This window comes from Kogia breviceps, chromosome 8, assembly GCF_026419965.1.
Source record: "Kogia breviceps isolate mKogBre1 chromosome 8, mKogBre1 haplotype 1, whole genome shotgun sequence".
NCBI classification, from domain to species: Eukaryota; Metazoa; Chordata; class Mammalia; order Artiodactyla; family Physeteridae; genus Kogia; species Kogia breviceps.
In genome coordinates this window covers 8116247-8129171 of record NC_081317.1, presented here as the reverse complement: position 1 = coordinate 8129171, position 12925 = coordinate 8116247, and the positions used below count along the sequence as shown (strand labels likewise).

Sequence of the window (12925 nt, the reverse complement as noted above, 5' to 3'; positions counted from 1 at the left end):
TTCCAGGTGGTACTTCAAGCTGCTTGGGTAGCTTTGTCTCAGTGTCCAGGTGTTTGAGGTTCATTCATTGCATATCAAATAAGGTGAAAGTGAGTGACGAGCTCTAGAAACTCAAAAGGAACAGAACTAAGGAAAAGACAAGGGAGAGGCTTAGGAAAGGTGAAAGCATTAATTAGAAAATAGTCTGTGACTGGTTTAAAGCAAAACAGGGTAGACCTAGGAGCTGCTAACTACAGAAGAGGACTCAAAAGGTCAGGTTCTTTGGTTGTCCCATCAGTGGTTCTGAACCACAGCTGTACACTGGAATGGAGAGCAAAGCCTTGAATCATGGGCCCTGGGCCCAGAACCCACCAAATGATTAAATTGGTTTGGGATGAAGAGCTCCTTCCCTGGGTGTTTATTATGTTTAACTCCTAACCCTTTCTGACTTTCTGACTAAGAACTTTTTCTTGAGGAGCTCTATGAATGTGTCTCCAAAAAGCAGACTTCCTTTCTAGGTATTTTCTGAGCTAGTCCCATACAGGACAGAAATGTGTTGTCCAGATTGCTGCTTCATCCCCAGATTCCGTCACCCTGGCCTCAGTGACCACCATTTGACCATAAAGCCTAGGCTCCCCCAAGGAAGAGGCATCATAAAGTCCACTGGTTGTCAAATAACCCTTTATTATTTTTCTTTGCAGTTCTTAACTCTGTGGAAAAGGAAAAAAAAAAAACCTCTCAGTAATAGGACAAAAAAACCTTATCTCCCAACCCCACTATTGACTTCTAGAATTTTCCACCTTTTCCCCAAGGATACACTAGCTTCCCCTTCAGTTTTCACCCTAATTTTAAGCAAATGATTGCATTAAGTCACTTACAGCTGGGCATTCCACCGCACCACTGTTGATGTCATCTATGATGTCGTGAGGGTGGCGGCCATCAACATTGCAGCCCACAGACTGGGCAGTCCCCAGGATCTCTTTAATGGTTCCTATAATTAAGAAAAGGTGGAATCAGAGGGCCCGTCGTCCCTCACAATCCTCAGATACCAGTGGGGAAATACAGGCAAGGAGAGGAGTAACTATTTTGTGGGATACAGGAATAATCATCACTGCTCCCCTAATCCACAATTCATAGCTCCATATATTTAAAAGCTCTGAATGCAAAAATGTCCACAGGTCCTATGATACCCAGATTCTTTCAAACCCAGAAAGACACCACACCCCAATTTCAGGTCTTACAGAATAAAGTCCCCTCTAAGTGGGAAAATGCCACTAAGTGAATACATCTTGCTGTCGTGACAGTTAAGGTGGCCCCGTACTGTTCTGTTCTTACCAGAGAGTTCTCTAGCTAAAGATCGATGCCGCATCTGTCTGGCAATGTTGACAATCTCATCAAAAGTGATGTTTCCACTGTGCTTAACTGCAGAAAATAAACAGCAAAAGCTTTGTGACCACGTGAGGCCAGAGCAGAGCACACCAGTCAGTCCTCCCTCATCCATTTCTAACCTGTTCCCATGCTTTCGGCACAGAGTCATCCACATGAAGAACAACCCTGTTTCCTAAGCTGGGGTTTAGTATCAGCTCACCACTGGACTGCACCAGCCAACAGAAAACTGGTCAGGTGCAGTGGCGGGTGGCTAGGGACAAAATCAAGTCTCTGCTAACCTTATGTGGAAGGGACTGTTTTGAAGAGGAGAAAAAACACGCTGAAGTGACTCAGGTTGATTAAAGCTGTCCATAGGATCTGTAATCCAGCTAGGAAGCTGCTCTTTCTTGATTACTGGTTATCTTAAGTTGCTTCACCCTGCCTGAACATGTCCCTCCTGCAAGTGTTGAGTGGGATCTGTTCCACACCAGGGACTGGGGAGAGCCACATGGCACTTCTTGGCAGTGCCTAGCTCTGTAACAGCTTAACAAATACCTGTGCCATCCCTAGGTTTCATTAAAGGGAGCACGTGCAGCTGTGTATCAAACACTGGGCACACAATACCACTCACATACTACCAGGGAAAAAGCCACTCACTGTTTTTCTGCTTCTTTCTGTCTCTTGGTGGTTCCTTGAGGGCTTTGATGATCAGGGCAGAGGCAGAAGGTACCACCTCAATCTGCGGAAGAGATTCTCAATGGGAATAACATACCCTACCCCACCCTCTAATGAGAATAACCAATACTACCATGCACCTTGGCTCTCAGAATCCATGGGCCAGACTCTGCATTTACTGTACATTCAGGTTAATTTTCACAACCTGAAATGCCTCCTACCCCAGCAAACATAAGTGATTTACCCAATGTCTCAAAAGTGAGAAGAGTTAATATCTGACCCATGCTCTCAAAAGCCTTCCCCACAGATAAAATTGCTCCTACCTCACCACTGATGGCAGGTGACCATGTCAGCAAAACCCTTCCTCCCAGGAATCCCTACCTGTGCCCTCCCTCAAACCAAGTACCTGGGCCTGTCGGTTCTGAATGGTCAGTTTCACTGTAATCCTCAGACCCTTCCAATCACCAGTTGCCTTGGCGATGTCATCACCAACTTTTTTTGGAGACTGCAGAAATAAAAGGTATATAATCACACCATGCCCTACATCGAAGCAGTCTGAAAATCTGCCCAGTCCTTCTCACTTGGCAGCACAAGCAAGCTGTTTGAAACACGTTTAACTTTGCCTGCCCAATCAAGGCATGGCTATCACCATACTAAACTGGAAAACTGAGGCTGCAGGTTTAGTTGGTCCAGGGCTGTAAACTGCAGGTTCAAGGCCACAATGGGACCAGGGCCCTTATCTACCTACCCTCTCCTAAGGACCTATGTGGTAATTTTCAACACTCTTACATTTGAATCACCGGGGGCCTCTTTAAAGACACCAGGTCCTTGTGTCTGACCAACCCTAGTCAATCTGTGGGGATGAGGTCTGGGCACTTGCCCCCTTTACAATTCCCTAAACAGCAGAGATGTCCAGTGAGTGCCAGCTGAGCTAAGGCCCAAGGAAGAGTAATGAGGACACTGCTTAAGCAAAACCATGGTGGGAAAGCTTTGCAGACAGGAGACCACTGCTCAAGGAATAAAGGCCTGATTATATTCAAGACAAAGGAAGTAAAGAGTATAAAATGGAGGACAAAGCAGGTAAACTGGTCTGATCCTAGGTAAAGCTAACCATATTAACCAGTAGGTTCAGAGCAGAGTTGTTAATACAAGCTGCTGTACCGTTCACCGAGATCTTCAGGTCACACCCCATTTTATCTCACCAGCAGCCATATGCCCATCTCCCTAGGAAACAGGCCAAGCAGGCTATGCGGTGTCATTAAGCCACTCAAAACCTCCTCTATCCCGTCTCTCAGGGACACTAAGAGCAACAGCTAAGAGGCACTGGAAAGTTACAGGTTCAAGGTACCAGGTTCCATCTTTACATACAATCTTTCTGTGATGGCTAGTGCCAGTTCAGGCCTACCCGGGGAGGGCAACCGCTCACTGTCAGGGGCACCTCAGACCCAATCGTGTTTGCACACGCCAGAGTCGAACTCTACTCTCCGCATACAAAAAGCGCCCCTCCACAAGGATGACTTACCAGACCCAGGGGGCCGATCTTGGGGGCCAGGGCAGACGTGGCACCGACTTCCCCACCGGTGCACCTCAGGTACACTGGGAGAAGGAAAGGATCAGTGCCTCCGCAAGGGGAGCCCGCAAGTCACAGCCCTCCCAACCCATCTTTCCGGGCCTGGCCACACCACCTTCTGCCTCTTCTCAAAACTGCCCCAAAAACCTCGGGGGGAGCGAGGCAGGACACCCCTCCCCGCAAGGCGTGGACCGCTCCAAGCGCCACGTGGGACAGCGGCCTTCCGCTTGGCTACCGCTGCCGAGGCCCACACCGCGCCAGCGTGGAGGAAGCCGCGGCCGCCGGCCAACGCAGCCTAGGGGGACGCGCCCGGAGACAAACCTTACCCTAAGGGTGGGGGCTGCAAAGCCGCCACAGGTCATCCGGTCCTGCCCCCCAATCTACACGTGGGTAAGCTGAGGCCCAGAAAGAGGCTCGGCCAGGACCACACAGCGCCCTGAACGCAGCACCAGAAGACCAGCCTCTAGGGGGCAGCGGCTCTAAAACCCGCCGTGGGAAAGGCAATTGCGGCGGAGGCCGCAAGCCGGACGGAACGCGGGGAGGGATGCTCCATCCCGAAGCCCCGGCCACATCTAAAGCACGCACCGACTTTGATCTCGTTGGGGTCGAATTTAGGCGGCATGGTGGAGGCGGCTGGTGTCGGATGAACCCGGATTCGGGACGACCGAAGAAAGTTGCACCTGAGCCTCCTCCGAGCCGAAAGCCAAAAGACCGGAAGACGGGGCACTTGCGCCAGTTAAAGGCCTGAAAGTGCGGGTCTCGCGAGAACTGCCGTCTCCGCCCCATCTTGCAGCGACGCCCTTGGTGCCATATTGCTTGTGGGCAGGCACCTAAGGCTGAAGGCTGGAGAAGCAGGCACCGCGGTGAGCTGTAGCTATGGGTTCTGAAGGGGGGGTTCGGGGCAGTTCTCCCGGGGGAGGCAGACAGCAGAGCGCTGCTCCCGAGATCTCAGGCTCCGTTGCTGCCCATTCCCCCTGAGGGTCACCCCATAGTCCCTGTCACTCTATCCCAGAACCCCGCCCCTCTCCTGCGGGTCCGCACCAGCATTCCGAGACACCACGGCCACGGCGATCCCCTACCCCCTTCTAACTCCCTCGTGATGTGGGCATTTTAGCTATTAAAACAATTTTATTAGAGTCTAAATCCGGTCCAACTCTTAATTCCAAGATTCTGCGGTCTTCGGTCTCAGACTTCGTCATCCTGGTCTGCTTGACTTTCTGAGATTCTGAGTTTCGGTCCCCAGTTCCTGCGTTTGGAGAAGAGCAAACTGTGGCTCCGCCGGGCCTTTGCCGGGTGGTCTGTCACCCGGCTTCCATGACCAAGACCTGCGAGTGATCGGCCTGCCTTGAGGTCCACCAGAGGGAACGAACGTCGGAGACCTGTGTATCCGCAAAGCAAGGTTGGGCACTGCCCACCCCAGCCAGGGGAGGAGGGTGTGGCTCTTCCTATCTGTGCTGGACGTCGGGGGAGGGGATGGATGAGGCGTGGACATCCGGGAGCAGGTCGGGAAGAGCTGATCTTCTAGGAGGAATGGAGGAGAGGTGGCCTTTGCGGAGGAGGTGAGGGGAAGTTAGTCATTGGGGAGCAGGAGGATAAGAGCTGGTCATCGGGGAGAGATGGGGGAGGGCTGTTTTTAGATCATTCCCCATCCCTGCAGACAGGTGGGGTGACAAGAGGAGCCTGAGCCAGCTCTGCAGGCTTGGCCAGCTCCCCAGACAGCCTTCACCTCTATTGGCAGGGACCTGTGACCTCTACGCCTCCCCCCTGAGGAATGGGTGTGTGTCTTCTTCAACTGCATCTTCTCCGTGGCCCCTTTCTCCCTAGATCCTTCAGCTGTAGTAGGCCCTGAATAAATGTTTGTTAGATGTGTGGTGCTACGTGGTTAACATATATTGGGCACTCGTCATGTGCCAGGTACTGTGCTATGGGCTTTGCAAATATGGAAATCACTGGATCCAAAGAGAACCAAGTGTTGGTAACATTATTACTCACACTTTACAGATGAGGAGATTGAGGCTCAGAGAGGTGAACCAAGGGGGGACATGGTTGGTGGGTGACAGATCTGGGATTCAAAACCAGTTAAACAAAGAAAAAAACCAAAAAGAAAAAAATTCTATTTCATCTCAAAGCCCATGCTGTTAACCATAAGCTTCCCTGTATGGTTGCTTCCTGGCCCGTTGCTGTCCCATATCAAATCTGCTATTTTCTGGTACCGGGCAGGCAGCGAGTACCTGGCTTCTGAGTTCAGGACGGTACACTTAATGTGTGCTCAGTTACTGAAGCACCAAGGAGTTGGGCAAACTCCACAGGATCGGGACTTGAAAGAGCAGAGTTCCAGAGTGGTTTTGCTGCAATCCAGGCTGTATAACCAGATTGCTGAACGTGATGAGCATCGGTTTTGTTACTATAAAGAGGGCTGTGGCGAGAATCAAATGGAATAGTAACTGTGAGAGTGTCCAGATGCCTGAAGATTGCTGTTGAATTTTTATTTAGCTCAGAAATCTCTTTGGTTATGATGTAGCTGAGTCCCCCGGGGTCGTGTTTGGTTTGCTGATGCCACTGCGATAGTCTTCCAGGGCCTACGAGAGATTCATCAGCCAAGTCTGTTAGAGTCCTCAAGGAGCATCCGGGGGGAGGACCTGAGGCAGCCTCTCCAAGTCAACCCCCTTGTCTAACGTGGAGGAGAGATGGGGGCCCAGAATGGGGAAGGGGTATGCCAGGGTCTCACAGTGGGTCAGGGGCAAATGTGGCCTCAAACCCAGGTCATCTGGCTTGCTGTTGTGCTCTTTCAACACATACTGCTGCTTATTTTTAGTCAACAAAGAACAAAGAGTGTTGAGCGCCTGCTGTGCCAGGCTCAGGGCACAGATTGATGGTCAAGATGGATACAGCCCCTGCCCACACGGAACTTAGAGTCCAGCAGATCAGCTACATGCTCTGTGTTACTGTGCTACCTGTCCTGGGTGTTGGGGACCTGTGACAGAGTTCCCAGGCCCTAACTTCTCTCCTGTGCCCTAGTGTTGTGAAGATTGCTCTAGGAAAAAGGAAGGATGCCACTCTTCTTCCGGAAGCGGAAGCCCAGTGAGGAGGCTCGGAAACGGCTGGAGTACCAGATGTGTCTGGTGAGGGAAAATGGATTTCCTCTGAGTCCGTCCCCATCACCACCTCCGCCCCATGCCACAGGGCTCCGCACCGCACTTGCCCTGCATAAGCCGATCACACTTCTCAGTACTCGTCCACGCTCTTCCCTGCTGCACTTCAAGCCCCATTAAAGCAGAGATCATTGGTCCACCTTCAGAATGGACTAGTTGAACCGGATGGTGTCTGTGATCTCTTGAAGCCCCTTAATCCTATGTCTCTTTGCCTGATTTGTCCACTCTGGAAGGATGGACCCTCTTTTTTTTAACTCTTTTTATCCCTAGGCAAAAGAAGCTGGGGCAGATGACATTCTTGACATCTCTAAATGTGAGCTCTCAGAGGTAAACTGGGGCGGTGGTTTGCCTGTGAATTTTTGTCCGCCCTTCTTTCTTAGGTCACATGTCCCTAGGAAAGATAGATGTGGACTGAGGCTTTTAGAAGGCCAGAAGCTCCTGTCAAGAGGCATTTCCTTAGATTTTGTTCTTGTCCGAGAGAATTGAGATGATCTTTTGGCTTCAGCATAGTCTTCAAGAGTCACAAAGTCTAGAAAATGTACTCATGGATTCCTAGGGCACTGGGAGAGCCTGGGATTCTCTGCCAAGCACCAGAGATCTTTCTTTTGCCTCTCATAGCGTACCTGTTGGGGGTGAGGTGGGTGGGTGGGCAGGCAGTCAGTCACCCGATAGCTGATTGGAAGGGAGGGCTGACCACCCAAGCAGCGTTCCTCCCTGCTTTCCCCAGCCTTAGACTTATTCACCCCCTGCTCCGTCTCTCCCCAGCGCGTGTGCCACTGAGAGCACAAGTTAAAAACTGGCAGAAGGGGAGGCACTGATCCTTCTTTCTCTTATCTTAGATCCCATTTGGGGCTTTTGCAACATGCAAAGTTCTGCAGAAGAAGGTGAGACAGATCTTCATTTTCAGAGAATTATTTATTGCTTGTTTGCTTGTTTGAAATCAGGTGGGAATTCTAAGAGTTGTCCTCCTGGCACAGACATCCCCCTTCTCTCTGAATCGCACCCTTTCAGTCTGCAGCAGGTGTGTTCACAGGAGAGCAGGCTTTGGCATCAGGCAGCTCTGGCTTTGCAGTCCTGGCTTCGCCCCTCCTGAACTGGGCAACTTCCTTAGGCTCTTACATCTCAGTTTCTTCATCTGAGAAGACGTCTGAAATGAAGACATCCGTAGTTCTGCTCTCACAGAGCTTTAATTAGAATTACAAGTGAGATAGGTAGGCAGGTAGAAAGAGAGATAAATGCCCCGAGTATAATGCCTGCCACATAGTAGACACTGAGTAACCACATTGTTATTAATAATAAAAACTACGGGACTTCCCTGGTGGTGCAGTGGTTAAGAATCCACCTGCCAATGCAGGGGACTTGGGTTCGAGCCCTGGTCCGGGAAGATCCCACATGCCGTGGAGGACCTAAGCCCATGCACCACAGCTACTGCGCCTGCGCTCTAGAGCCCGTGAGCCACAACTCCTGAAGCCCACGAGCCACAACTCCTGAAGCCCACGCACCTAGAGCCCATGCTCTGCAGCAAGACAAGCCACCGCAGCGAGAAGCCTACGCACCGCAACAAAGAGTAGCCCCGGCTCGCCACAACAACAGAAAGCCCACGTGCAGCAACGAAGACCCAACGCGGCCAAAAATAAATAAATACATAAATTTATTTATTTAAATAATAATAATAATAACTACACTCATTTCATTCTGGTCACCCAGGGAAGATTAGAGTGGAATGAATGATTTTTCAGAAAGGCATTGCAGACTTGCATGCAGATAGGTAAGAGTATTCTAAATGAAGTATCTAAATGAACGTAGGTAAAATGTGTTCCATACCAACAGAGCAGCGAGCTCCTTGACACTGGCAGTGTCCACGCAGGGGTTGCCGCCTAACAAAAACAGCAATCTATGACTCGGATTGGGCGCTGGACCACGTGCCAGCCCTGGGCCGGGTGGTTTCTGTCTGTTCGCTTGTTTACCATCAATGGCAGCCCCCAGACAGGAATGTTTTCTTCTCTATTTTCCACAAGAAGATCCTGAAGCTGAGGGAGGTTAAGATCAGGTCAGCTGCACGGGGATCCCTTCTCAGGATGGAAGGTAGAATTAGACCTCTAAGGTCCCTTTCACCCCGGAAATTCCAGATTTTAAGGTCATCTGGTTCCACATTTGGAGACATCGCTTGCGACATCTGCAAGAGCAGAGAAGTGGGCGGGGCGGGGCCGCTAGCAGCCTGTGCTGAGCTGGCTGCCCCGCCCCCACCTTCCCGCCCTGCTGCTCTTCAGCCTAACGTGTCAAAAATCTTTTCCGCACAGGTGTTGATTGTCCACACGAATCACCTCACTTCCCTGCTTCCTAAATCCTGCAGCCTCCTGAGCCTCGCCACCATCAAGGTACTGGGGCCCTCCTCCCACGCGTCGGGGGCTCCGCGTGGCGTCGCAGGCGGTAGCCGGCACCCGTGCTCCCTTCACGCGTCCTCTGTCAGAGTTTACGCCAGACGTGCCTACTGTCGCGGTGACTCTGGGGTTTAGCCAGCACATGGTCTATCAGGCACCTTGTCTGTGCTTTGCGCAGGGTGCAGCTGCAAGGGGAAGCAGCCGCAGGCCCTGCCCTTAGGGGGCTAGGTGGGGAGGCAAACCGTAAGCTCACAGCAAGTGAGACCAGTGGGCCCAAGCAGGAAGGAACAGGAGGGACTCCAGGTGTCGTGTGGTCAGCGCGTGAAGGCTTGGTGAGCTGGGGCGCCTCCCTCCCGACTGTCAGCTCCCCAGGGACAGGGACTGGGATAGAGTCACGGTGTATGTGAGCTGAGACCCCGGGGTGGTTCCACAGGACCATAAGCTGTGGCGGTGGGTACACACAGCGGGAGAAAAGCCAGGCAGCGTAGACATCAAAGTGGTTTTTACGGTTCATTGATGGTGCGCAGGGATTAGGGGTCGTTTTTACTTCTCTTCATTTTTCTGGTCCAAAGTGCATTATTTTTATAATCAGAAAAAAGATAACATTAAAAAATGTTTATGTATATATTTCATATATATGCATTTTATAGTACGTATGTGCACATACACACATGTATATATATATCCTATTTTTTGCTCATTTTCATTGTTTAAAAACATTAGGAAATACAATTAAGCATAAGGAAAAGCATACAATTTCACACTCTAGGGAACTACTGTCAATATTTTATTGCATATTTGGTAGTATTTTACTATGCAAATATGTATTTATACCATGAGGTGTTTTAATTTTTTTTTTTTTTTTTTTGCGGTACGCGGGCCTCTCACTGTTGTGGCCTCTCCCGTTGCGGAGCACAGGCTCCGGACGCGCAGGCTCAGCGGCCACGGCTCACGGGCCCAGCCGCTCCGCGGCACGTGGGATCCTCCCGGACCGGGGCACGAACCCGCGTCCCCTGCATCGGCAGGCGGACTCTCAGCCACTGCGCCACCAGGGAAGCCCCCATGAGGTGTTTTTAATGTGAATATCTATGCATACTGTTTCATAGCTTGCTTTTTTCACTCAACAGTAAAAATAAATATTTGATAAATAAGAGAAGGAAGTGGTATGATACTTTTAGAAAGGAAATGAGGTGGAATGATCATTTAGTCCGGGGGGAAGGGTCGGCGCTCCTGCTTTCAACACCAGAGGCATGGGGCACCCCTGCCCTACCTCACCCTTGTCTCTCCCGAGCCTGAAATCAGAGGGCCCTTCTCAGCTGGTGACTTCTAGGTGTTAAACTTGTTCCCCTTCCTCAGGTTCTGGATCTTCATGATAATCAGCTGACAGCCCTTCCTGATGATATAGGGCAGCTGACAGCCCTCCAGGTATGGCTTCAGGAAACAGAAAACCCACCTCTGACCACCTAAGTAAGAAATGGCAGCCACACAGACCTGGAATGTTCTGGTCGCGCTTTTTCTAGCCAGGTCTGCCCTTGGTGCCACCGGCTCCTCCCCGTTTGCTCTGAGATGCCCAGTGATGGCGTCAACATAGCAGTCTGGGCTGTGGGCATCTCTCCACCATATTTTCGGCACGTGCTTTTGGGATTTCACCACGAGCTTCCGCAACTTTAAAGGAAAAGAGCACCTAGAGAGTCTACCTTTTCCAAGTGATGAGGCCGGCACTCTGACCCGCCCTCTCACTCCTGCTCCTCGTCGCTGGCGGCCCCTGCATTCACTGAGCGTTCACTGCATGCCAGCACCAAGCTAAGCATTTCACTTGCGCTGTCGATTGATTGATTCCTCACAGCCACTCTGTTAGGCAGGTGTTAGCACCGTCCCCGGTTCAGAGAGGAAGACGCGCTGCCCTTCACACTTAGGTTAAAATCCCTTCTCTTCCCTGCGCCCCATCAGACCCTGTACACTGGGCCCTCCTGTCTTCCCAGCCTCCTTTCCTTCCCTCTCCCCTCCGCTGTCTGCACTCAACTCCTAAGACCCTCCGGCCGTCTGCGCCCCGGCCCCGGCAGGGCCTCTCCACAGCCTCTCCCTCCTGCCCGAGTGGCTCTTGCTCCATCACAGCCCAAACATCCCTGCCAATCCTCCCCGGCCTCCCCGCCGAGGTGGATCCATCCTGTTCGCCTCCGTCTCCACCCGCGTATTTCCCCGAGAGCACTGACTGCAGTCTGTCATGACTGGTTATGCTCAGCTGGCTCCCCTCCCGGACTGCCGTCTCTGTGCGGGCCGCGTCCTCACCTAGCACGCTGCCTCCCACGTGCAGGAGACTCAAGATGACTTGAATAAACCACCCTGCGAGGTGGGTGCTGTTAGCACATTTACAGAAGAGAGAACGGGTCCAGAGGGGTGACTGTACTTGCCCAGGGTCACGTGGAGAACATGCGGATAAACAGTGGTCACTGCCCCCACTGAGAGAGAGCCACAGTGAACACCCGGCTGTAGGATCTTTGGGGAACTGTTTACGTATACATTTTTGTAGAAGTGCTGCGTTCACAGTTTTGTAACCTTTGGATACCTGATAATAACTCATAACCACCCTTTGGTTCATCAGACATTCATCTGCCACATTATTTTGAATGTGCTTCCCTTTCCATCATACCTGTTTTTAGTGGCTTCCTGGTGTGTCATCCTGTCAGCCTCGCTCACCTCAGGAGGCCACATCCTGGAGGGTGTGTGGCCTTCGGGGTCCAGCGAGCCCGGGTTTCAATCCCGGTACCACCAGCTGCCGGCCTTGAAGCCTTGGGCAGATCCCGTTGCCTTTATGCAGCTCCGCTTCCTGCTGCTAACACTGGGATAACTAGGCCTCATCACGTGCTGCCTCACCTGGATCCCTGCATCCGCTCGTCCCCTTCTTCCTCCCGCCCTGATTGTGGGGCCATTGTTGGCTATTCTCTGGTCAATATAAACGATACGACCTCAGCAGGAACTCGGTTCAAAGTCTGGCTTTGCCCTCCTGGACACATGACTTCACCACTCTTGAGCCTCAGTCTTCCCATCTCTCAAATGGGATCATAGCAATCTTTATCTTCCTCACAGGGCCGTCAGGAGGTAGAGAGGTGTGTGCGGTGCCCGGATGGCGCCTGGCCTGAAGCAGGGTAGACACTGTTGTCTGTGTGTGCACCTTCTCACGCCATTTTTCCCCCTTTCTAAGGTCTTGAACGTGGAAAGGAATCAACTGACGTATCTCCCGCGTTCCATTGGGAACCTGATCCAGCTCCAGACCCTCAACGTGAAAGGTAGGGGCCAGGAAGCCCTGTCCACGCGACCCTTGGTGAGCTCTGGGCTGACCCAACCGGCGTCCACAGGGTGCGCCTCCTGAGAACCATTGAGCACGAGGGCAGCCAGCCCCCAGGTGTCCCTCTAAGCTGTCTGACTTCCTGTCTAGCCCATCCGTCTTCATGGTAACCAGAGACAGGGCATCTGGAGGGTTCCTGTGACTCCTCCGAGCCAGGGCCTCACGGGGAGGAGGGCAGACGATGTTGACAGCTGTTGAGAACAGTGGTGGACTGACTGGGCGAGAGGGATTCCGAATAGTGCTTCCCGCCGCTGAAGAGCGCTTCCAAATTCAGCGGTTCCGTGAGCCTCATGACAAGTCCCTGAGGTGGGGAGAGGAAGGGACCTTAGCCCCAATTTACACGCGAGGAAAACGAGGCTCAGAGAGCAGTGACTTGCTCCAGACCACGCAGTGCGATAGTGACAGAGCCGAGATTCTAACGCGTGCCTCCCCACACCCCCAACTCTTTCATTTC

General features: G+C 51.9%; 2 protein-coding genes and 1 non-coding gene across 9 annotated transcripts in view; 1 reads left to right on the top strand and 2 right to left on the bottom strand.

Moving 5' to 3' along the window:
- Positions 1-643: 643 nt before the first annotated feature.
- On the bottom strand, positions 644-4345 carry RPL12 (ribosomal protein L12). The gene is made up of 7 exons (XM_059072685.2): positions 4178-4345; positions 3545-3618; positions 2429-2527; positions 2005-2086; positions 1315-1401; positions 858-970; positions 644-689 (listed from the first exon to the last, which is right to left on the bottom strand). The coding sequence occupies exons 1-7, from the start codon at positions 4212-4214 to the stop codon at positions 684-686; spliced, it is 498 nt and encodes a 165-aa protein (XP_058928668.1). The 5' UTR covers positions 4215-4345; the 3' UTR covers positions 644-683.
- On the bottom strand, positions 1486-1615 carry LOC131762055 (small nucleolar RNA SNORA65). Its single transcript, XR_009337137.1, has one exon. It is a non-coding gene; the product is annotated as a small nucleolar RNA SNORA65 (small nucleolar RNA).
- Positions 3826-12925, top strand: part of LRSAM1 (leucine rich repeat and sterile alpha motif containing 1) — a 45172-nt gene continuing 36072 nt past the window's right edge. Inside the window, exons 1-8 of one of the 7 annotated variants that reach the window (XM_059072582.2) lie at positions 3826-4455; positions 4760-4991; positions 6611-6714; positions 7015-7071; positions 7584-7628; positions 9045-9122; positions 10482-10550; positions 12328-12412. In XM_059072582.2, the coding sequence (XP_058928565.1) occupies positions 6643-6714; positions 7015-7071; positions 7584-7628; positions 9045-9122; positions 10482-10550; positions 12328-12412 (406 nt within the window). In that variant the 5' untranslated portion in view covers positions 3826-4455; positions 4760-4991; positions 6611-6642. Of the gene's footprint in view, positions 4456-4759; positions 5152-6610; positions 6715-7014; positions 7072-7583; positions 7629-9044; positions 9123-10481; positions 10551-12327; positions 12413-12925 lie in introns of all 7 variants that reach the window. The other 6 variants (XM_067040671.1, XM_067040672.1, XM_067040675.1 and 3 more) reach the window with 6 other exon arrangements.